Raw genomic sequence first — 24390 nt, forward strand, 5'->3', positions numbered from 1 at the left:
TTAGTGAAATTTCTTCTAAAAAAAAGTCTTAGTGAAATTTGATTTATTGAATTAATTTGATTTTTCAAATGTGTTGCTCTGTAGGTCTAAGTCTATAATATGTATTACCACATTCTTTTTGCTAAATTTACTAAAGTTATCAAAATGATATAGTTTTATGTGTAAATTTAAAAAAATTAATGAATTTATTTTTTCAAAATTAAAAAAAAAGTTCAAAGATTTTTAAAAGGCTATTAAATTTCCAATTATAATCAATAATTCAATTTGTGATATATATCTGTCTATATATTAATAATTTGAAGTTAAATTTGCTACTGCACAATTAATCATAATTAATTATATGTAATATTAAATATTTTCTTAAAATAATATTTACAATTATTAAATTTTAAATATTAAAAACACAAAATAGAAAAATAATCATATACAATGAACTTTCAGTATTTAATGATATAATTAATATGGTTAGATATTCAATGTCATAATTAATTATAAATAAATATTAAAATTTTTGAATTAAAAAATATATACTAATTGGTCCAATCAAATATAGAAAAATAAAGAAACTCAAAATTTCTAAAAAATAGAAAAACAAATTACAATTCATAAAAATTACCATGTAGAAGTAGGAAATTCGGATTTTCGTTGGCTATTATATATTTATATAAATATAGATAAAAATATATAGATATAGATGTTAAAGAGTCATTGACAATAGCTAGTAAGACTATGTTGCTTTGTGATTAAGGATATGTCATTGGCTGCTCTTTGCCTGAGTTTAGCGCGCGCTCTCTCTCTTTCAAACAAGCATGCCTTCAATATGCTAATGTTTATGTTGATACTCGTGGATGGATATGATGCCGTGTTTGTAATATTGGTTTTGCCACTCCATAAAAGGAGATATTATGATTGTTGTATTATTTTTTTATATATATTTTTATTTTGGTTAACTCTTCCCGAGTCCTCTCTACGTTTTGTCGCTGCTTCTTTAGAGAATAACTAAAGTTAGTAGATCAAACATGGAGTATGGCTGCTCTGTCAAGGAAGAATTGGGAATTACTATGCAAAGGGATCAGCATAACCTACCAGATTTTGAAAATGAGTTCGCAAACGCAAAGTTCTGTGTTATCAAATCTTACAATTGAAGATGACAATCATAAGAGCATTAAATATGATGTATGGGCAAGCACTCCAAATGGCAATAATAAGCTAGGTGCAGCATTCCGTGATGCAGAACGAAGATCAGGTAGAACTAGCACAAAAATGTCCAATTTTCCTCTTTTTTTTTTTTTTTTCTGTTGAAAAAGCATGTCTTCTATCTTCTGTTGAAAGTGCCTTAATCTTCGTTTCTTAACATTTCTAACATTAAATGCTTTGTGGAAGTCATCATGTTCTCTTAATCATAACTTCAGGTTAATGGAAGTGGACAATTTGTTGAGATGGTTGGGCAGAGACACTCAAGAGGTATCTCCTTTTCTTTCAAACTCAATTGTATTCTGATGTTTCTGTTGTGAAAGCTAGTCTGATCTGCGTATACATAATCTCATTTATATTTTAAGAAATATGGTCAGAACTAGATACCTATTGATTGTCTAGTTCACTTCTCTTGAAAGATTGGACCAATTTGAGGAGGATGAGGACCAAAATGCCTTATTTCACTTCTCTACTGACCATGACAAGGAGGGGAAAATTAAGTGTGCGGTTCATCCAATATAACAACTTGAGATTAATGAGGAAGGCGTTCAAAGATTGGAACAAAATGATGTGGATGAAGACCAAAATGACTTTTTGAATCATAAGGGAGAGGAACCACACCTCCTCTAACAAATTCAAAATCTCTATCGCTTCCTTGTTGCCTATGCTAACCAAACTCAAAATGACAACAGGTAAATCTATTTCTTATATGCTATTTTAGCATTCTTAATTTCTATATTCTCTGTCAGCACATTTGCTTCTTAACTGCTCTAAGGTTAGACATTACACAATCTGCTGCCCCATATCAATATGTATGTATATACATTAAAGCTAAAGCACAAAAATGGCCTTATAAAATTAAGTCATTTGGCTTATTAATACACTTAAAAACTATTCATTTAAAAAATTACCATGTATCATATTTTGTAATCCACATGACTTAATGATTTGTCATCATATTCATCTGGTATAAATATTAATTATTTTAAAATTTAATTTATCCTATTTAATTTTAAAATTTAAATCATCATTTTCCTTTTTATTTTTATATATTTTACTTCCTTTAAAGTTGTAACATTTTTATTTTTGCTTTTTTCCTTATTTTGTTTTTATCTTTTGATTGGTATACATAAACTAATTTAAAATATAATACAAATCATTTATCAAAATTTAAATTTAAAATTAAATAGTATTTATATCGATTACAATTAAATAATTTATTTATTAATACTAGAAAATAAATTCATTCCTCATTCCTTTTTCTTTTGAATATTGAGTATCTATCTTATTAAAATCTCTCAAATTTTTACTTGTTTCTACCGATACTTTAATTGTTTTATTTTTTTTTAAATATGTGTAATTATTTTTAAATTATTTATTATGTTTTATTTTTCAAATCAAATCTTTTTCTTTGCATGTATAATTATAGAATATATTTTAAAAAAATATGTATTTTTATAAAAGATATAGAATTTAAAATCAGATGATTAGAATAAAGAGATATATAATTAATTGTATAACTTTTCAATGATTCATATAAAAAAGTAAATGTTGTTTTTAAAAAAAAATACAAAATATTATATAGGAAAAATTTTGTATAATATTTTTCAAATCACTGTCCACGCTCTTGTTTTTCAATTATTTGTAGACCTTTTTTTTTTTAACTTTCTCACTCTATCTCAGGACGTAAACTGAATCTCAAAAATGCTCAAAGAATTTTCAAAGATCTGAAATAATTTTAAAGCATAAAATTATTTAAAATTTGCCATATATTAAAATAATTTAAAATAAATTATCGAAATAAAATTCCATAAAAATGCAAACTCAAAATTTAAATTTCTGAAAAATTGTAATAAATTTCTCTAATTTTATTACATCTAAATACACCATAAAAAAAAAATATATTCGAATTCAACCTGCATTTAACTCTTTTATTAAGTGTATGAGCTCATTTTATATTTAAGTCATTTAATGATATACTCAATGAATTATAATAACTGAAAGAGGAATTCCACTTCTTCTCTTGAGGTACCGTCTTCTAGTGACCCTTCACTTTTCTTTACTGGTTTTTCACAGCTCTCCTTCATTTCTCTCTCTTTTCGAGCAGGGAAGGAATTTTCCCCCTGCCCGGAGAGTGGATTATCCCTTCCCGCCTTTGAGCAAGATTACAAATAGGCTTTTATGGGTGTATTTCGGATGTAGATCCAATGGCACCGAGGAGAGGGTTACTTTGGATCTACTCAGCTCTGGTTCCCTCCACAGAATAGCCATCGAATTTAGGAAATTGAAAATAAATTATTAAAGAGATTTCAAATATGAGCCTTTTATATACTAAACATGTCCATTAAATTTAAAAATTAAATAAATAAAGACCTAAAATCTTAGATGAGTCTATCACATAATTAATAAGACCATAGTCTAAATTAAAAGTTATGTACTACTTATTTATTAATAATTATTTATTGCTAATTTTTAAAATAAAGAAACAAAGTTAGTTATCTCATTTTTTAAAATTTATTTAAGATTTAAAAAATAATTTTAAATTGTTTTTCAACTGTTAGCTAAAATTATATTATAGCTTTTTTATAATTAATATTAAATAATTATTTAAAATATTTATTTATAATGATAAAAAATTAATTATTATAATAAAATAAATGAATCAAACAAATTAAAAAAATTAAAAATAAAATAAGATTTAAATATATTTAACTAATAATCTCTTTTCTAATTATAAAAGATATTAATAAATTTTAATTTTTGAATTAAAAAACTATTTTCTATTAGTTCCAGGTAAACATGTTTTTCCTTATCTTTAATGAAAAATAAAAAAACAAAAATTTATTTTCAATAGTAAACGAGCCTTTATTTACTTTCTTCCTCTTTTGAAAAAGGCAACTAGAAACGAGCCCTTATTTACTTTCTTCCTCTTTTGAAAAAGGTAACTAGATTTCTATTTAATAAATTTAATATAATTTATATTAATCAATTTAAATTAATATTTTACTAGAAAACATTTTCTTAGAATTATGACTCAAAATCCTAATGGGATTTGGAGAGAAATCTTTTTCTAATTTGAGTGGGAGAAATATTTTTCAATAGGATGGAGGAATATTTTCTATAATGAGTAGAACTCTTATTTTAGGGTTATTCCTAAATTGAGTAAGACTCCTAATCAGATAAGAATTGAGGGAATTAACACTATAAATAGGAGAATGATGCAAAAGGTTATTTTGCTTTTGCCCATTGAAGAGAGTGGCTTTCAGCCCATGAAGTGGAGGCTGTCACACGTTATAGAGAAGGGCTTTGCCAATTGCTGAGGATTTGGCTCTACCCATTAATGAGGGGCATTTGCTTTTTGCAGTGGATAGAGGCTTCGGCCTAAGGTGGAGTAAGAACATAGAATTCAAGAGGAATGAATTCTTATCTATTGGTGAGAGGGCTCTTGCAAATATAGTTGAAGGCACTCTTTGTGGTGTAGTGTTGTAATAGTAAATATATTGGGTTATATCTAGAGGAGACTGAGAGGGACTAACTAATATATTTATTATGAGCAGTTTGATGTACTGTTGGATCTCTTGGGTGTAATTGGGTTGATGGGTAATATAGCTATGAGCTTGTAATGATGATTTATTTATTAATGATAGTGTAAGATGGCATGCCCATGGATGTAGCCCTATGTTGAGAGGGTGAACCACGTAAATATTGGTATTTTCTGTGTAGTTTGCATGCAGAAAGGAATTCTTGTCTATTGATGAGAGGGCTCTTGCCCATATAGTTGAAGGCACCCTTTGTGGTGTAGCATTGTAATAGTAAATATATTGGGGTATGTATGGAGAAGACTGAGAGGGACTAACTAATATATTTACTATGAGCAGTTTGATGTATTGTGGGATCTTTTGGGTGTAATTGGATTGATGGGTAGTATAGCTATGAGTTTTTAATGATGATTTATTTATTGATGATAGTGAAAGATGGCATGCCCATGAATGTAGTGCCATGTTGAGAGGGTGAACCACGTAAATATTGGTATTTTGTTTGTTTACTTTATTTCTTTGCAGTTTACACGCTTCCGCGGTACACAACAAGTTGGTATCACAGCACGAGATGATCTTGATGAGTTTGGTTGAAGGTGGAGCTGCTGCAACATGTAGAAATTCGCACATGCAATAATGGTGGTGGTGGAGAGTTGAAATTGAGGTGGAGCTCTTAATGCAAAATCAAGAAGATGATGTGAAAATTTTTTAAAGAAAGAAGCAAGTTACACCCAAGATGAAGATTAAAAAATTGATGATTTGAAGGGTTTAAGCTCAAGCATGGAGATTTGATGATTTAATGATACCCAAGAATTTGAGGTATGCAATGGTTGATAGATTTTGAGTCAATCTAAAGATTGTTAGAATTATTACTCAAAATCCTAATGGGATTTGGAGAGAGATCTTTTCCTAATTTGAGTGGGAGAAATATTTCTCAATAGGATGGAGAAATATTTCCTATAATGAGTAGAACTCTTATTTTAGTGTTATTTCTAAATTGAGTAGGACTCCTAATCAGATAAGGATTGAGGGAATTAACACTATAAATAGGAGAATGATGCAAAAGGTTATTTAGCTTTTGCTCATTGAAGAGAGTGGCTTTCAGCCCATGAAGTAAGACTGTCATCCATTGTAAAGAAGGGCTTTGCCAATTGTTGAGGATTTGGCTCTGCCCATTAATGAGGGGCATTTACCCATTGCAGTAAAGAGAGGCTTCGGCCTAAGGTGGAGTAAGGACATAGAATTCAAGAGGAATGAATTCTTGTCTATTGATGAGAGGGCTCTTGCCCATATAGTTGAAGGCGCCCTTTGTAGTGTAGCGTTGTAATAGTAAATATATTGGGTTATATCTAGAGGAGACTGAGAGAGACTAACTAATATATTTACTATAAGCAGTTTGATGTACTGTGGGATCTCTTGGGTGTAATTGGATTGATGGGTAGTATAGCTATGACTTTGTAATGATGATTTATTTATTGATGATAGTGGAAGATAGCATGCCCGTGAATGTAGTGCTATGTTGAGAGGGTGAACCACGTAAATATTGGTATTTTGTGTGTTTACTTTATTTCTTTGTAGTTTACACGCTTCTGTGATACACAACAAATTGGTATCAGAGCACGAGATGATCTTGATGAGTTTGGTTGAAGGTGGAGCTGCTGCAACATGTAGAAATTCGCACATGCAATAATGATGGTGGTGGAGAGTTGAAATTAAAGTGGAGCTCTTGATGCAAAATCAATAAGATGATGTGAAAATTTTTTAAAGAAAGAAGCAAGTTACACCCAAGATGAAGATTAAAGAATTGATGATTTGAAGGGTTCAAGCTCAAGCATGGAGATTTGATGATTTGATGATACCCAAGAATTTGAGGTATGAAATGGTTGATGGATTTTGAGTCAATCTAAAGATTGTTAGAATTATGGCTCAAAATCCTAATGGGATTTGGAGAGAGATCTTTTCCTAATTTGAGTGGGAGAAATATTTCTTAATAGGATGGAGGAATATTTCCTCTAATGAGTAGAACTCTTATTTTAGTATTATTCCTAAATTGAGTAGGACTCCTAATCAGATAAGGATTGAGGGAATTAACACTATAAATAGGAGAATGATGCAAAAGGTTATTTAGCTTTTGCTCATTGAAGAGAGTGGCTTTCAGCCCATGAAGTGAGATTGTCACACATTGTAAAGAAGGGCTTTGTCAATTGCTGAGGATTTGGCTCTGCCCATTAATGAGGGGCATTTACCCATTGCAGTGGAGAGAGGCTTAGGCCTAAGGTGGAGTAAGGACATAGAATTCAAGAGGAAGGAATTCTTGTCTATTGGTGAGAGGGCTCTTGCCCATATAGTTGAAGGCACCCTTTGTGGTGTAGCGTTGTAATAGTAAATATATTGGGTTATGTCTAGAGGAGACTGAGAGGGACTAACTAATATATTTACTATGAGCAGTTTGATGTATTGTGGGATCTCTTGGATGTAATTGGATTGATGGGTATCGGCCTTGGACAAAAGTTTTGAAGCTAAGAGCCACGGCCTTTATGAAGATGTGCAATCTTAGATTCGTCAAAGTGAAAAATTCATATCTAAACATTGTGCTCCCTCCTGCAAACTTTGAATTTTGTCCACAAGCGCTAAGATATCTTTACTGGGATTATTATCCTCTAGAATCTTTGCCACTAAACTTTTGGCCAAATAATCTTGTAGAACTTCATATGCCTTATAGCAAACTCATACAACTGTGGAATTGAGGAGATAAGGTAAAGTTTAAAAAATTTTAGACACATTTTATAAAGTTATTTTATATCTTCTAATTTATTGATATTTTTCTATTTAATTACAGCCTCTTGGAAATTTAAAATTAATGGACCTCAGCTACTCTCACCGCCTGATCAGGATTCCGAACTTGTCAGGTATTGCCCCAAATCTCGAGTTTTTATATTTGTATGAGTGTAAGAGTTTAATTGAAATTCCCTCTCTTCAAAATCTAAGTAATCTTGTAGAACTTCATATGCGCTGTAGCAAACTTATACAACTGTGGAATGGAGGAGATAAGGTACAGTTTATAAATTTTAGATACATTTTATAGAAGTTAATTTGTTTCTTCTAATTTACTGATATTTTTCTATTTAATTTCAGATAGAGCCTCTTGGAAATTTTAAATTAATGGACCTCAGCTACTCTCATGACCTGATGAGGATTCCGGACTTGTCTAGTATTGCCCCAAATATCGAGTTTTTATCTTTGAAAAGATGTTATAGTTTGGTTGAAATTCCCTCTCTTAAAAATCTGAGCAATCTTACTGAACTTGATCTATGTGAATGCTATAAAGTCAAAGATTGTCCAGAGATTCCGTGTAATATAAAGATTCTAACTTTAGATTACACTGGAATAGAACAACTGCCCTCATCAATTAAGCATCTGTCCCAACTTGTCACATTGTCCTTGAACGAGTGTACAGAACTCGTGAGTCTTCCAAGCAGCATTGGCTATTTGAAACGTCTTGAACAACTTAATTTAGTTGGATGTTCAAGACTCATGACTATTCCAAGCAGCATTGGCAATTTGAAACGTCTTGAAGAGCTTCATCTCGGTGGATGTTCAAGACTCGTGACTATTCCAAGCAGCATAGGCGAGTTGAAATGTCTTGAAAAATTACTTCTCTTTAGATGCTCAAATTTAGCAAGTCTTCCAAAAAGCATCAAACAACTTTCGAAGTTGAAACAGCTTGATTTAAGCATTTGCGAGAGTCTTAAAATTTTACCAGAGCTTCCATCATGCTTAGAATGCTTAGTTGCAGGTAATTGCCCCTCTCTGGAATCTGCATTAATTTCTTTCCATTTCTCAGAACAAGAAGATGAAAATGAAGAAGCAGATAAGAGTGAAGATGAAAATGAAGTGTTATGGAAAGTCAATCACTATGTTATGGAAAGTCAATCAATATATTATTTCTCTGTATATTTTGTATTTAGGATTTCTTATTTAGGATTTCTTCCTAATTAGTAGAACACAATTATAGGAATCAATTGTATATATATACCCATGTACAGATTAATTGAAATCAATGAGAATCATCTCTTTCTACATGGTATCAGAGCAGGTCATCAATCTAGGGTGACTATTTGTTCTCACTACCCAGCTCAGGAGAGACCTTGGCCGCCGACCGGCCGTTTCAACCCCGATCAACATCGCCGGCGTCGCCTCAACCCCCTCACCTGATCCAGTAAACCATTAAAGGACTTCTGAGGTTTGGCTCTCAAATCCTACTTCGGTATTTGCTTGATTTGTGATTTTGGGTTATTTTGTTGCTATAAGCACTTTGGATTAGCGTTTCGGTCAGTTTTCTTTGTCTCAACAAATGGCAGACAATAAGAATATTATTTCTGATGTGATTCCGGTGACGACTAAGATCACGGAACACAAACTTAATGGTTCGAATTACCTGGAGTGGAGTAAGACTGTTAGGGTCTATTTGCGTAGCATTGATAAGGATGATCACCTTACTAAAGATCCACCCACTGATGATACATGACAAACTTGGCTAAGGGACGATGCTCGGTTGTTTTTACAGCTTTGGAACTCGATTCATAGTGAGGTAATTAATTTAATTAATCACTGTGAATTTGTTAAGGAATTGATGGATTACTTAGATTTTCTGTATTCTGGTAAAGAGAATATCTCCCGTATTTATGATGTTTGTAAGGCATTCTCGTCTTGAGAGAAAGAGGATAAGTCTCTCACGGCTTATTTTATGGATTTTAAATGGGTATATGAGGAACTTAATGTATTATTGCCTTTTAGTCCTGATGTGAAAGTTCAGCAGGCCTAACGGGAGCAACTAGCTGTTATGAGTTTTCTTGTAGGCCTTCCTTCAGAGTATGAGACTGCTAAATCTCAGATTCTCTCCAGTTCTGAGATTTCCTCTTTGCATGAAACGTTCACACGGGTCCTTCGTACAGAGAGTACTCAATCTTCACAGCCTGCCTGTAGTGCTCTTATTAGCCGTAATCCAAATGGACAACAGGGTAATAGAAGAGGAAGTAGAGGAGGAATTACAGGTAACAGAAGTAATCAGCGTAATGGAGAGGCTAGTTCTAATTAGGACTCAAGAGAAGTCATTTGTTATTATTGCCATGAGCCTGGCCATACAAAATATAATTGTCCGCAACTTCAGAGAAAAAATCAGCGATCACAGATGGTAAATATGGCAGTAGAGAATTCTACAGTATCTTCCTCTGAGAAAACTATTTTGGTATCTGCAGAGGATTTTGCACAATTTTCCCAGTATCAGGCATCTCTAAAGCCTACCAGTTTCCCTGTCACTGCGATCGATGAGTCAGGTAAATCCACTACATGCCTTGTGTCTTCTTCATCCAAATGGGTTATTGATTCTGGTGCGACAGATCACATGACAGGTAATTCTAGTCTTCTATCTGCTTTTCAGTCTAATCCCACTTTATCTACTGTTACTTTAGCTGATGGTTCTACTTCTTGTGTCATGGGTTCTGGAACTGCGAACCCTATTTCGTCAATTTCTTTGTCTTCTGTTTTGTGTCTACCAAAATTCTCTTTTAATCTACTTTCTGTTAGTAAACTTACTCGCACCTTAAATTGTTCTGTTTCCTTTTTTCCTGACCAGTGTTTGTTTCAGGATCTTACGACGAAGCAGATTATTGGTAGAGGACGCGAGTCAGGTGGTCTCTACATTCTGAAAAATCATGTACTGTGGTCACTTGTTTGCTCCAGTACCTTAACACCTCTTGAAGCTCATTGTAGATTGGGTCATCCTTCTTTGTCTACCATGAAGAAGCTATGTCCTCAATTTCAGTCTTTATCAACACTAGAATGTGAGTCGTGTCAGTTTACAAAACATCATCGTTTGCCTTCTGTGTCTAGAGTCAATAAACAGGCTTCATCCCCTTTTGAGTTAGTTCATTCTGATGTTTGGGGTCCTTGTTCTGTTACATCTAAAACTGGATTTTGTTATTTTGTTACTTTTATTGATGATTACTCTCGTGTTACCTGGTTATATATAATGAAAAATCATTCTGAGTTGTTTTCTATCTTTTGTGCCTTTTGCAATGAAATCAAAATTCAATTTAATATTCCTGTGCGCATATTAAGAAGTGACAATGCCAAAGAATACTTTTCAGCACAATTTCAGCCTTATATGACACAAAATGGCATTCTTCATCAGTCTTCCTGTGTGGATACCCCATCCCAAAATGGCGTGGCCGAAAGAAAAAATCGTCATCTTCTTGAGGTAACTCGTGCTCTTCTTTTTCAAATGAAAGTACCTAAACACTTTTGGGCGGATGCAGTTTCTACGGCATGTTTTTTGATCAATCGTATGCCGTCTTCTGTCCTTAATGGGGATATTTCTTATACTACTTTGTTTTCTACAAAATCTTTGTTCCCTATTGAACCTCGTATTTTTTATTGTATCTGTTTTGTGCATGATGTTCGTCCACAGGTTACTAAATTGGATCCAAAATCTCTCAAATGTGTCTTCCTTGGGTACTCCCGGCTCCAAAAAGGGTATCGTTGTTTCTCTCCTATTCTTAATCGTTATCTTGTTTCTGCAGATGTCACATTTTTTGAGTCCACTCCATTTTTTCCTCATCTGTGTATAAGAGTCAGGGGGAGGAGGATGATCTCTTAATATATACTGTCCAACCAATGTCTAGTCCTCTCCCACAGCCTGTTCCTTCTGTCTCTAGACCTACTCGACCTCCCGTTGTTCATGTTTATTCCAGGAGATTGGAGATTCCTGACTCAGATCCTCCACCAGCTACTTCGTTGGGAGATCCTGTACCCCATACTGATTATGATTATGATCTAGACTTACCCATTGCTCTTCGTAAAGGTAAACGTTCATGTACTTACCCTATCTCTTCTTTTGTTTCTTATAATCAATTGTCTTCTTGTTCTTGGTATTTTGTTACTTCTTTAGACTCTGTTCCTATCCCTAATACTGTTGATGAGGCACTGTCTCATCCTGGCTGGTGTGATGCTATGAAAGAGGAAATGGAGGCTTTAGATGCTAATGGTACATGGGAACTATTGCCTTTGCCCACTGGTAAGAAAGCTATTGGTTGCAAATGGGTATTCTGATGAGTAAATCTGATGGTTACGTGGCTAGGTTAAAAGCACGCCTTGTAGCAAAAGGATATGCTCGGACATATGGGGTTGATTACTCGATACTTTTTCTCCTGTAGCTAAACTTACTTCTATTCGCTTATCTCTTTAGCACTACATATGATTGGCCCCTGCATCAATTGGATATCAAGAATGCTTTCCTTCATGGTGATCTTCAGGAAGAGGTGTATATGGAGCAACCACCTGGGTTTGTTGCTCAGGGGGAGTTGGGTAAAGTTTGTAGGCTTCGGAAGTCTCTTTATGGCTTGAAACAAAGTCCTAGGGCATGGTTTGAGAGATTCAGTGAAGCAGTACAGGAATTTGGTATGCAAAAGAGTAAGTGTGATCACTCAGTATTTTATAGGCAATCTGAGGCTGGTCTAATTCTCTTGGTAGTCTATGTGGATGACATTGTCATCACTGGGAGTGACTCTGCAGGTATTTCATCTCTTAAAACCTTCCTCCAAACTCAGTTTCAGACCAAAGACTTGAGATTGTTAAAGTATTTCTTGGGTATCGAAGTTATGAGAAGTAAGAAGGGTATTTTCTTGTCTCAAAGAAAATATGTCCTCGATCTATTAACAGAGACAGGAAAATTAGGTGCTAAGCCTTGTAGCGCACCAATGACTCCAACTTTACAACTGTTAGCAGGGGATAGTGAGTTGTTTGAAGATCCAGAGAGATACAGGAGATTGGTAGGAAAATTGAACTACCTTACAGTCACTCGTCCTGACATTGCTTATGCCGTTAGTGTGGTAAGTCAGTTTATGTCTTCCCCAACTGTTGCTCATTGGGAAGCCTTGGAACAAATCTTGTGTTATCTGAAGGGCGCTCCAAGAAGAGATTTGCTATATGGTAATCATGGGCATTTGAATGTTAAATGTTTTTCAGATGCCGACTGGGCTGGATCTAAGGTTGACAGGAGGTCAACTACTGGATATTGCGTTTTTATTGGAGGAAATTTGGTGTCTTGGAGAAGCAAGAAGCAGAGTGTAGTTTCTCGATCTAGTGCTGAATCCGAATACAGAGCCATGGCACAATCAGTATGTGAGGTAATGTGGATACTTCAATTACTAGATGAGACAGGTTTTAAGACCTCTCTGCCTGCGAAATTGTGGTGTGATAATCAAGCTGCTCTTCATATTGCTTCTAATCTGGTGTTTCATGAGCGGACCAAACATATTGAGATTGATTGTCATTTTATTCGTGAAAAGATTCAACAACAGATCATCTCAACAGGACATATCAAAACTAGAGAGCAGTTAGGAGATATTTTCACAAAAGCTCTGAATGGAGCTAGGGTTGACTACATTTGTAACAAGTTAGGCATGATTAACATCTATGCTCCAATTTGAGGGGGAGTGTTATGGAAAGTCAATCACTATGTTATGGAAAGTCAATCACTATATTATTTCTCTGTATATTTTGTATTCTGTATTCCTATTTAGGATTTCTTATTTAGGATTTCTTCCTAATTAGTAGAACACAATTATAGGAATCAATTATATATATATACCCATGTACAGATTAATTGAAATCAATGAGAATCATCTCTTTCTACATGAAGAAGCAAAAAAAAGTGAAGAAGCAGATGAAAATGAAGAAGCATATGAAATTGAATTTGAAGATTGCAAATTTCTTGATTTTAGTAATTGCTTCAATTTGAATAAGAAAGTAATCGAGGATGTTTTTGAAGCCCATTTGTTGGGTCAGAAAGTTAGATTATGTATGGCAGGAGGTGCAGTGCCAGAAAGGATGAGATATAAGAGTAAAGGGTCCTCGCTTTCATTCAAACTTGACCTTCATCACTTAATTGCCTTCTCTTTCTGCGTTGTTGCTGATACCACATTTTGTAATTTTTTCATTAAAAGAATTAAATGTAGAGTGGATTTCATGTATGAATCTGGAAATAGGCAGGGACGTCGTACATTCATCTTCTTTGAAGGTGATGATTTTGCAAATTTGTATTTTTTTTAATCATCAAACGTGTTGCTTTCATTCAATGGATTGAGGACACGTTTTGATGAAGAGTGTTTCATTAGAGCCACATTTTACTTCCCCCACTGTGTTTGCGAAAATTGTGGAGTGTGGGGTCCATCCGATATATAGTAGAAATAAAAAGAGAAGCAGAAATGAAGAGCATCAGGATGACAAGGATCACCAACCACTTCTTCAAATATTGGAAGACAACTAATTTCTAGTTTCACAACAACAGGTATAACTAATTTCTAGTTTGCTGTTACTTTTTAGCATTCATAATTGCTTTTCTCTTACAAATACTTGCAGTTCAAGATGAGCTTCCTATTGTTGGATTCAATTTCTTGTTACAGGAGCAACAAGATGACTTATTGAATCAGGAGGAGGATGAGAACCAAAATGACATTTTGAATCATGAAAGAACAAAAAGGAAGAGGAAGAGGAAAAGCAAAAGGTAAATCTATTTCTTATTTGCTGTTTTAGCATTCTTAATTTCAACATTCTCCGTCACCACATTTGCTTCTTAACTGCTCCAATGTTAGACATTACACAATCTGCTGCTCCATATTCTGTTTATAAATACTAAATTTTACAATATTGGACCCCGATTTCTTCCAATTACTCTGTTCATGTTGATGCCTACTTATTGCTTGACCAACCTATTTATGTATGCCATATGTTAGATGGATATTATCCTTTCATTCATTGATTTTCACTCTCATTTTTGTGACATAATATTTCTGCTGCATTTAGAAATATTCAATTTCTTTTTTCTATAAAAAAAAGCAGTTAGATTCACACAAGTATCTTAAGTATGTGATGGCAATCAATTGCCATTGGATGCCTTGTGCCCAGAGAAGCAGGACAATATTCATTCTCAATCTACAATAAACTTTCATAGAAGAAATACATGCATTTTGGCCTTCCCGAAGAATTAGGCTGTGCGACGTTTCCAAATCAGTAGTTAATATACATTTTATTTTAAAGATGAGCTTCCTACTATTGGATTAAATTTCCTGTTACAGGAGCAAAATTGGACATCAAAATTCATTTATAAGCACTGAAAAAAAAAAAAATTAGGAAGATGATGAAGACAAACCTGAGGATAAGGAACATGATGACTTGTTGAATCGGGAGGAGGATGAGAACCAAAATGACATTTTGAATCGTGAGAGAAGGAAAAGAAAGAGGAAGAAGGAGGAGGATGAGAACCAAAATGACATTTTGAATCGTGAGAGAAGGAAAAGAAAGAGGAAGAAGAAAATGAAAAGGTAATTCTATTTCTTATTTGCTGCTGTAGGATCCTTAATTTCAATATTCTCCCTCAGCACACTTGCTTCTTAACTGCTCTAAGGTTAGACATTACACAATCTACAGCATTTAGAACTATTCTTTTTTTATTTTTTTGGGTTATAAAGAAAAAAACCAGGTGGATTCACTCAAATGTCTTCAGTATGTAATGGTAATCAATTGCCAATAGATGCCTTGTGCCCTGAAAAGTCGGACAATGTTCGTTCTCAATCTACAATAAATTTTCATAGAAGCAGTGCATGCATTTTGGCCTTCCTGAAGAATTAGGCTCTGTGAAATTTCCAAATTAGTAGTGGCCATTTTCCCTTTTTTCTCTTTTCCAAGCATGTTGTTAATATGCATTTTATTTGAAAGATGAGCTTCCTACTGTTGGATTCAATTTCCTGTTAAATTGGACATCATAATTCATTAATAAGCATTGAAAAAAAAAAAAAAAACATGAGGTAGACAGCGAAGGCGAACATGTGGATAAGGAACACGATGACTTATTGAATCTAGAGGAGGATGAGAACCAAAATGACATCTTGAATCATGGAAGAAGGAAAAGGAAGAGAAAGAGGAAAGGGAAAAGGTAAATCTATTTCTTATTTGCTGTTTTAGCATTCTTAATTTCAATATTCTCTGTCAGCACACTTGCTTCTTAACCGCTTCAAGGTGGGAGATGACACAATTTGCTGCAATTGGAGCTATCTTTTTTTTTTTTTTTTTGGGTTAATAAAAACCAGGTAGATTCATTCAAGTGTCTTAAGTATGTAATGGCAATCAATTGACAATTGATGCCTTGTGCCCTGACAAGCAGGACAATGTTCATTCTCAAATTACAAATAATTTTCATGGGAGCAATTAGGCTGTGTGAAATTCCCAAATCAGTAGTTGGAGATTTTCTCATTTTTCTGTTTTCCAAGCACTTAGGTAATTTACATTTTATTTTAAACATGAGCTTCCCACGGTTGGTTTCAATTTCCTGTTACAGGAGGATGCAAATTCAATCTTGAATCAAAGTTCAGTAATGAGCATTGAAAACTTTGGTGCTCTCATTCTGGAGAAAGAACTCTATCTAACACTGGGATCTAGTGCATTTTTTGGCTGCACCAGATAATGGCTTGTTGGGTTGTTTGAACCTTGAAAGGTCTGTTTTGTTGAGACCATTTAGGTTGACACCTTAGCAGTGTTTGTATGGCAATTGTTTAGTACAGGTTGGGTACATGATGTGTGACATGTTGATGACGGGTAGCACCATCTTCTGGTTTTTCCCCCTAAACATCTCTATTTTTTTTTTAATAATATTTTCTGACTATGCTTGTTTGGACTTCCTAAGAGAAACACATTATACATTAATAAATTGGATGCTTAAGTTTTCAGAAATTGCTTCTAGTGCCCAAGATTAGAAAACATCACCACTATATGGATTTGAGAACACTTGCGGTCCTTATGGTTTTTATTTAAGTTGTAGTCTTGCAGATATCTCTTCTCGCATTGACATATATATGCTGCTTAATTGAGAAGTGCAATGAACTTCCATAGTTACAACTAATTTGTTTGACTAGTTATGTTAAAAAACAGTCTTAATCTTATTTAAAACCCAATTAGTACCAAGGAGGATTCAAAATTTATGTGAATCTTACATTATGGTGTGCCACATTCAAGCTTTATTATATCAAATTAATTTTGTTTCTTACTTGTCTTTGTTTCAAAGTCCATGTTTTTCCATGCTACTGAATCTGTTGAGGCACTAGAACACAATGAAATGATGCTAGGGAGGAATAGCACATTTCAAAATGAAAAAACAAAAAAAATCCCTGAAAGCAAAATCAAGAGATGGTTTAGTTACAAAATTGATTCTGAAGCTTCTTTGCCACAATTGCACAAAGTCTCTAATAATGATCCTCTTTTTCAACTTCGAACTTCTTCCTCTGTTAGAACTTCTTTCATTCTCTCTTTGATGGATTATATCTTCATTCTCTCAAAGAACTTTGTATTTGGCACAATTTTGTATATCTCAAACGCTATATTATGTAACAATTTATACTTTCTGCTCACCTAAAATATAATTATATATATATATATTTTTTTTCAATGCTGAATGAGAAATTGAGGTGAAATTATTTTATCATGTATGTAGTAGGGCATTTTTAAAGTAAAATATTGTTGTAGCATATTAGTATGTGGGCTTATTGCTCGTTTTAGTGTGTAGAGGTCTTGGCTGAATAACTCTTAAATATATTCAGCATTTTCAAACCTTGCTCAACTCCAATCTGCAAGTTATTATAACAATGGTGTCAATCCAACCTTTAATATATTCAACAAGAACAGAGTCTACTATGCACATCTTTTTAAATTATTTTCAACTGCTAACTAAATTTATACTCTAACTTTCATAACTAAAATTAAAAAAACGGAAAATAAAAATCCAAATTTTCTTAGAAAAGAAAATAAAAAATAGAAAATAATTTTCTACAATTATACATGCCCCCTCTTTTGACAAAAGTAATTAGACTGCTAATTAATAAAATTAATATTATTCAGTTTAAGTTAATATTTTACTAAATATGGTTTACAACTGTGCAGTTATGAAATGGAGAGTCAATTTAGTTCTAGGTGAAATAGTTTAAATTATATAATGATGTGAAAATTTAATTCGATTCTTTTTCTTACACATGATTTGTTCTAAAGGAATTCTATGAATAAATTGTGGAGGACACATGTGACAAAGCAAGGATAGAACTTACAAGAGAAAGAAAGAAAACTAACTAATTGAAGGAAAAAAAAAATAGTCCTTAAAAAATTTACCAAATTTTATAAATTAATCTATTTATTTTTAATTTAAAATAAATAAATTTTTAATATTTTATTTTATTAAAAAAATAGTATTTCTATTTAAATTTTATTAATCCATTGCTTTCCATTTACTTACTTTGTGTTGCTAGATAAAGCAATGCCTGAGCAATCCCTCCTCCTGGATGGCAGATAATCAAGAATTGCTAGCAATTTTAATAATTAAGAATTTCACCTTTTTGTTAATATATAATTTCAACTCACATGACTTTGTGGACTAAATGCCAGTCGTTTTATGTAGTCCATTAGTGATATGTTCTTTCCTAGAAGAATATCATGGTCTTCCGATCATCTTCGTCTTCCCCCCTTCTTTTTTTTTTTTGTTCTTCCTTTACTTCTTCATTTCTTCATAAATTTCTTGTATGAGACTAGTTAATAAATTTAATTTTGTTTCACTAAAATCTCTTTAATTTGATATATATATATTTTTATATTAAAAAAATAAAATAATTTATTTTTATTCTCTTTTCTTTCACATTCAAAAAATTTGATCATTCTAATAATTATCTGGACCTCATTATAAAAATATTAATATCATCACAATAATTTATTTTTTATAAAATAGGAGAATTTATCTATTGATAAAAAGTATTAAAATTATATTTGTAAACATCGTATTATAATTTAGAGTGATTTTTTAATTTAAAAATTTGTTATAGATTAGCATTTTTTAATAAAAAGTTAAAATTAAGAAAGAGAAATAGGGTTATAAAACTTACCCTTTAAGCGTTGCCTTCCACATTGAGTTTGGAATTCAAATTTATGAGGACTTTGTTTGCAGCTTTGTGCATTTACTTTGCTGACAAAATGCTAGCCGTTCCTTGATTGTTCATTAGTAATTGCCGACAAAATGCCTTCCACTCATCTTCTAATGGCCAGCTTCTACTTCATCAGCCATTTCCCTGCAATTTCACATGTAATGCTTTATATTTTAAGTATTTATAAAAAAAAAATTGTATTTTAAAAATTGTGATTTTTACTTTTTTTTTTTTGTCTGACTGTAATTTTACTATTGAAGTTTAATTCAGAATATATTGATATTAAAAAAATATTCAAATTAAAATTTTATTATTATTTTAATTATAATTATAATTTTAAAATTAAATTATTCATGAAAACTCCGATAAAGCATGAATTTATGATTATTATTATTGGCTAAGAAATTAAAATTTATATTTTAACATCAAGATATAACACCTTTTTAATATATTTTTATTAAACAAATAAATTATATTAAAAATAATTATTAAAGAAAAAAAAGAGATATAGAAGAAAAACGAAAAAAATTAACTTTATTTTCTTGTCTTTTCCATTCAATTTATATAAAAAACAAAATGCTAAATTTTTAGAGTTCTTTCCCTTTCAGCTTCTAACAAAACAGAATAATTGGAGATTTTTTTTTTCCTTTTTAATTTTTCCTTCCAACAAAATAAGGTAATTGCTTTTCATCTTCCACAACCATTTTCCTCTCCCTTTCCTTTCACTAACAACACAGCAGGCCCCAAGTTTTTCAAGAAGGAAGAAAGGGAAGTAAAGGGCCTCAAAGCTTTTGCTAGTTTCTTGGCAGAGACCCCACGAGCTTTTTAGTTGCCTGCCACTCATAATTTTTAACCATATAATTAATCGTATGGTGAAGCTAGCGAGTGAGGAAACATGGAGGGGTGGGCAGGATTGGCAGTATTTGCACGCGTAGCAAAGATGAAAAAAGCTGGAATACATATTATATATATATATAATATAAATATATATTATTAACTTAATATTATAATTAAATAATATAAAATATTATCACAGAAATTTTTTTTTTTGAAATAATTTTTATAAAAAATATTTTTTATATATAAATTATTTTTTATAAAAAAAATAGAAGTTAAGTAATAAAAGGTATTTCTAACTACTTAATAAATTTACTTTCACTTTGCTATAAACCTTGTCAAAATAGATTTTCTTTTTAACTGAAATTTTGAATTTCAAATTACGACCTTTTTTTTTTTAGCCAAACATGCCTTATTTTTCTTTTTTTATATGTAAAAATTTTAGTAATAAAAGATGAATAAAAATTTAGCACATTTTCTAGTATTTTTTTTTTTATGATATTTGATAATTAATTTAATAATAATTTTTATTTTTAAAACTATAAAATTATAAATTTCATAAAGTGTCAAGTCAAAATTAATACTCTCAATCATGTCCTAGGGTAGTAATTATATTTTTTAAAATAAAATAAAAGAAATGAGCTTAATAAAATGTGAAGTTGGTGAAGACTCCACATTGGTGGCAAGAAGCACAGTGGAAGAGCTGAAAGTAAAGGAAAAGCTTTTGTGAAAGCTGCAATGCTTCAATCCCACACGCCACGTTTAGAATTGAATCCCAATCAATTATTAGACCCACTCTACTGTTTTGCATTTAATTGTGTGGACCAAATGGAGCTATACGATCCTTCCTGGAAGGCAAATCTGATGTTGACTAAAAGCTCTTCATTTGTTCATAAATTTCTTGCATCAGACTATATATTTTCTTTGTAATGTGTGAAATCAAAATTAATTAATAGTCTTCATCATATTCTTTAGTGAAGGCATCTGTAAGTTATTTTGTGTCAGAAATATAATTTTATTGAGGCTATATATGTCTTGTGATATTTTGTCTGAAAATTTGAATTAAATTCTTTAATTATATTAAAATTAAGAAATTTAAAATTTTAATTTTTTTAAAAACCTAAAATTTAAATTTTGCAGAAATTTAAAATAAAATAAAATAATTGACCTTAATAAAATATGGAGTTGGTGAAGACTCCATATGGTGGGGGCCCACTCTACGCTATTGCTTTCCATTTACTTTGTGTTGACTAAATAGAGCAGTGCCTAAGCGATCTTTTCTGGAAGGCGACTAATCGAGAATTGCACCTTTTTTCATGTAATTTTGTTAATATATAATTCCAATTCACATGAGTTTGTGAACTAAATGCTAATCGTTTCATATTGTCCATTAGAAATATGTTCCTTCCTAGAAGAATATTATGGTGTTTCTGGCCATCTTCATCCTCTTTCTTTTTTTCATTCTTCCTTTACTTCTTCATTTGTTCATAAATTTCTTGTATCAGACTATTTAGTTTACCCAAATATTCATCTCTAATATTAATTATTTTGCTCTCTGTAGCTTGTTCAAAGTCACTTGCACAAGACCCTTCTTGGATAATTTTTATAATTCATCTTGAATTTTGCTCTATATTTCATTTCCGTCTCTTAATTTTAATTTATTAATAAAAAAATCCTTAAAGATTAATTTTGTTTCACTAAAATTCCTTTAACCTGTTATATAAACCTGAGATAGTAGGTTTTTAAAATGAAAAAAATGAAATTATCTTTTTACACCTTATCCTTTCACATTCAACCAAAAAAAAAAAAAAAATCAGCCATTTCAAAAATTACTTGGACTTTATTATAAAAATATCAATACTATCATAATGATTTATTTTCTTTAAAATAAGAGGATTTATCCATCAATAAAAAGTACTAAAACAATATTTATAGATATCATACTATAGTTTAGAGTACATTTTTAATTTAAAAATTTACTATACTGAAACTATATTTATAGATATCATACTATAGTTTAGAGTAAATTTTTAATTTAAAAATTCACTATTACATATTAGAGGAATTTTCTTAAACCAAATTAAAATTTAAGAATTTTTTAATAAAAAATTTAAAATTAAAAAACAAAAATAAAATATGGGGCAAAATTCAAATACAACTATAAAAATTACCCCTTAAACGTTGCCTTCCATATTAAGTTTGGAATTCAAATTTATGAGGACTTTGTTTGCAGCTTTGTGGATTTACTTTGCTGACAAAATGCTAGCCATTCCTTTAATTGTTCATTAGTAAATAATATGTTCCTTCATCAACCTTTCCCTGCAATTCGACATGTAATGCTTTGTATTTTAAGCATTTATATGCATGGCATTCTAGGGAAAAAAAAATATTTTATATTCTAAAAGCTGTGCAATTTTACTATTGAAGTTTAATTCTTATAGAATACATTGATATTAAAAAAACATATTCAAATTAAAATTTTATTATTATTTTAATTCTAATTATAATTTTAAAATCAAATTATTCATGAAGACTCGGGTAAAGTGTGAATTTATGATTATTATTATTATTATTATTGGGTAAGAAATTAAAATTTAATTTTTAACATCAAGATATAAAACTTTTTTAGTATAAAATCAGGGTACAATTGGGGCCTAATATAAAACATGCGTATCTAAATAATTTGGACATTCATTTTTGTTTTTATTTTTATTATTTAATTATTAAATAAATTTATATATAAATAAAAAAATTATTTCTTTATTTTCTTTTGGGTGGATTTTTTATTTCAGTATCTTAAAATAAAAGAAATGGATTGTTGAAACTTAGAAAAATCAGAAAAAGTAAATTTTGTCGCTTCATAAATTTCTTTTAAAATTACTATAAATTTTTTTCATAGGAAAATGAAATGAAAAAAAGTGGTATGTTTATTTTCCTTATTTAAAAAATAAATAAATAAAGAAAATTATTTTATTTTTATTATTATACTCATATTAAATAAATAAATAAATTATAATAAAAATAATTATTAAAGGAAAAAAAATTTTTTTAAAAAAATTAATCTTATTATCCTCTCTTTTCTACCTAATTTAAATGAAAACAAAATAACACAAAATACTCTTTAAGCATTTTCGTTCCAACAAAATAAGGTAATTGCCTTTTATCTTCCGCAACCATTTTCTTCTCCCTTTCCTTTCACTAACAACAAAACAGGCCCCAAATTTTTCTACAAGGAAGAAAAGAAAATAAAGGGCAAAGCTTTTGATAGTTTCTATGCAGAGGCCCGACGAGCTTTTTAGTTGCCTTCCACTTATAATTTTTAATGATATAATTAATCTTATGGTGAAGCTTGCGAGTAAGAAAACATGGTGGGGTGGGCAGGATTGGTACTATTTGCACGCGTAGCAAAGATGAAAGAAGCTGGAACGAGCACAGTGGAAGAAATTGCATTCAGTTTTACTAGGGGAAAGAGTAGAAAATAAAGGGAAAAGCTTTTGTTAATTAATTAATTCCCATGGTTAAACCCCACACAATAAGAGCCGCAGCAGCTGCCTTCGCCATTAAGTATGAAATTGAAATTTCTGATTAATGCTGGCCATACAGAACAAAAGATTAGAGAGAAAACATTGAAAAGGAAAAATAGTTTGGACAAAATGATTTCTTATTCGATTTTTTGCTTTATCGAGAGCACAGTGGATTGGAAGAGTGGAAAGCAAAGGGAAAAAAGCTTTTGTTAAAGTTCCTATTACTAAACCCCACACGCTAAGAGTAAGTTTGGAATTCAATCCCAACGAATTATTAGGCCCACTCTACTCTACTGTTTTGCATTTACTTTGTGTGGACTAAATAAAGCTATACGATCCTTCCTGGAAGGCGATTCTGATGTTGACGAAATGATTCTACACAATTATCACATACTTTGTTGACTAAATGCTAGTCATTCCTTTTTGTCCATTAGTAATATGTTCCTTCCTAGAAGAATATTATGGTGTTTTTGGTCATCTTCATCTTCTTTCTTTCTTAGTATCTGGACCTCATTATAAAAATATTAATATCATCACAATAATTTATTTTTTGTAAAATAGGAGAATTTATCCATTGATGAAAAGTATTAAAATTATATTTGTAAACATCATACTATAATTTAGAGTGATTTTTTAATTTAAAAATTTGTTATAGATTAGCATTTTTTAATAAAAAGTTAAAATTAAGAAAGAGAAATAGGGCTATAAAAATTACCCTTTAAGCGTTGCCTTCCACATTGAGTTTGGAATTCAAATTTATGAGGACTTTGTTTGCAGCTTTGTGCATTTACTTTGCTGACAAAATGCTAGCCGTTCCTTGATTGTTCATTAGTAATTGCCGACAAAATGCTTTCCACTCATCTTCTCATGGCCAGCTTCTACTTCATCAGCCATTTCCCTGCAATTTCACATGCAATGCTTTATATTTTAAGTATTTATAAAAAAAAATTGTATTTTAAAAACTCTGTGATTTTTACTTTTTTTTTTTTGTCTGGCTGTAATTTTACTATTGAAGTTTAATTCAGAATATATTGACATTAAAAAAATATTCAAATTAAAATTTTATTATTATTTTAATTATAATTATAATTTTAAAATTAAATTATTCATGAAAACTCCGATAAAGCATGAATTTACGATTGTTATTATTGGATAAGAAATTAAAATTTATATTTTAACATCAAGATATAACACCTTTTTAATATAAAAATCAAGATACAATTGGTGTAATATAAAAGATGTACACTTTTTTACTATTATATTTTTATTAAACAAATAAATTAT

General features: G+C 31.1%; 2 protein-coding genes across 4 annotated transcripts in view; both read left to right on the top strand.

Annotated features, from left to right (window-relative positions):
- The window catches only part of LOC110661812 (disease resistance protein TAO1-like), a 53419-nt gene extending 44035 nt beyond the window's left edge, over positions 1-9384 (top strand). Inside the window, exons 4-8 of one of the 3 annotated variants that reach the window (XM_058133519.1) lie at positions 993-1246; positions 1413-1464; positions 1597-1886; positions 7570-7782; positions 7866-9383. In XM_058133519.1, the coding sequence (XP_057989502.1) occupies positions 7591-7782; positions 7866-8729 (1056 nt within the window). In that variant the 5' untranslated portion in view covers positions 993-1246; positions 1413-1464; positions 1597-1886; positions 7570-7590 and the 3' untranslated portion in view covers positions 8730-9383. Of the gene's footprint in view, positions 1-992; positions 1247-1412; positions 1465-1596; positions 1887-7569; positions 7783-7865 lie in introns of all 3 variants that reach the window. The other 2 variants (XM_058133518.1, XM_058133517.1) reach the window with 2 other exon arrangements.
- A 2443-nt stretch (positions 9385-11827) lies between these two features.
- Positions 11828-14929, top strand: LOC131172739 (uncharacterized mitochondrial protein AtMg00810-like). Its single transcript, XM_058134258.1, has 3 exons — positions 11828-11868; positions 11977-14079; positions 14867-14929. The coding sequence occupies exons 1-2, from the start codon at positions 11828-11830 to the stop codon at positions 13217-13219; spliced, it is 1284 nt and encodes a 427-aa protein (XP_057990241.1). The 3' UTR covers positions 13220-14079; positions 14867-14929.
- The last annotated feature ends 9461 nt before the right edge of the window (positions 14930-24390 follow it).

This window comes from Hevea brasiliensis, chromosome 14 (genome assembly GCF_030052815.1).
Source record: "Hevea brasiliensis isolate MT/VB/25A 57/8 chromosome 14, ASM3005281v1, whole genome shotgun sequence".
NCBI lineage: Eukaryota > Viridiplantae > Streptophyta > Magnoliopsida > Malpighiales > Euphorbiaceae > Hevea > Hevea brasiliensis.

What these genes read in the sequence shown, in the direction of transcription:
- LOC131172739 (XM_058134258.1), top strand. Translation starts at nt 11,828, where the DNA reads ATGGGTATTCTGATGAGTAAATCTGATGGTTACGTGGCTAG. An exon ending in TCTGATGGTTACGTGGCTAG is followed by an intron (nt 11,869 to 11,976) that starts GTTAAAAGCACG and finishes TTATCTCTTTAG; the next exon opens with CACTACATATGATTGGCCCC.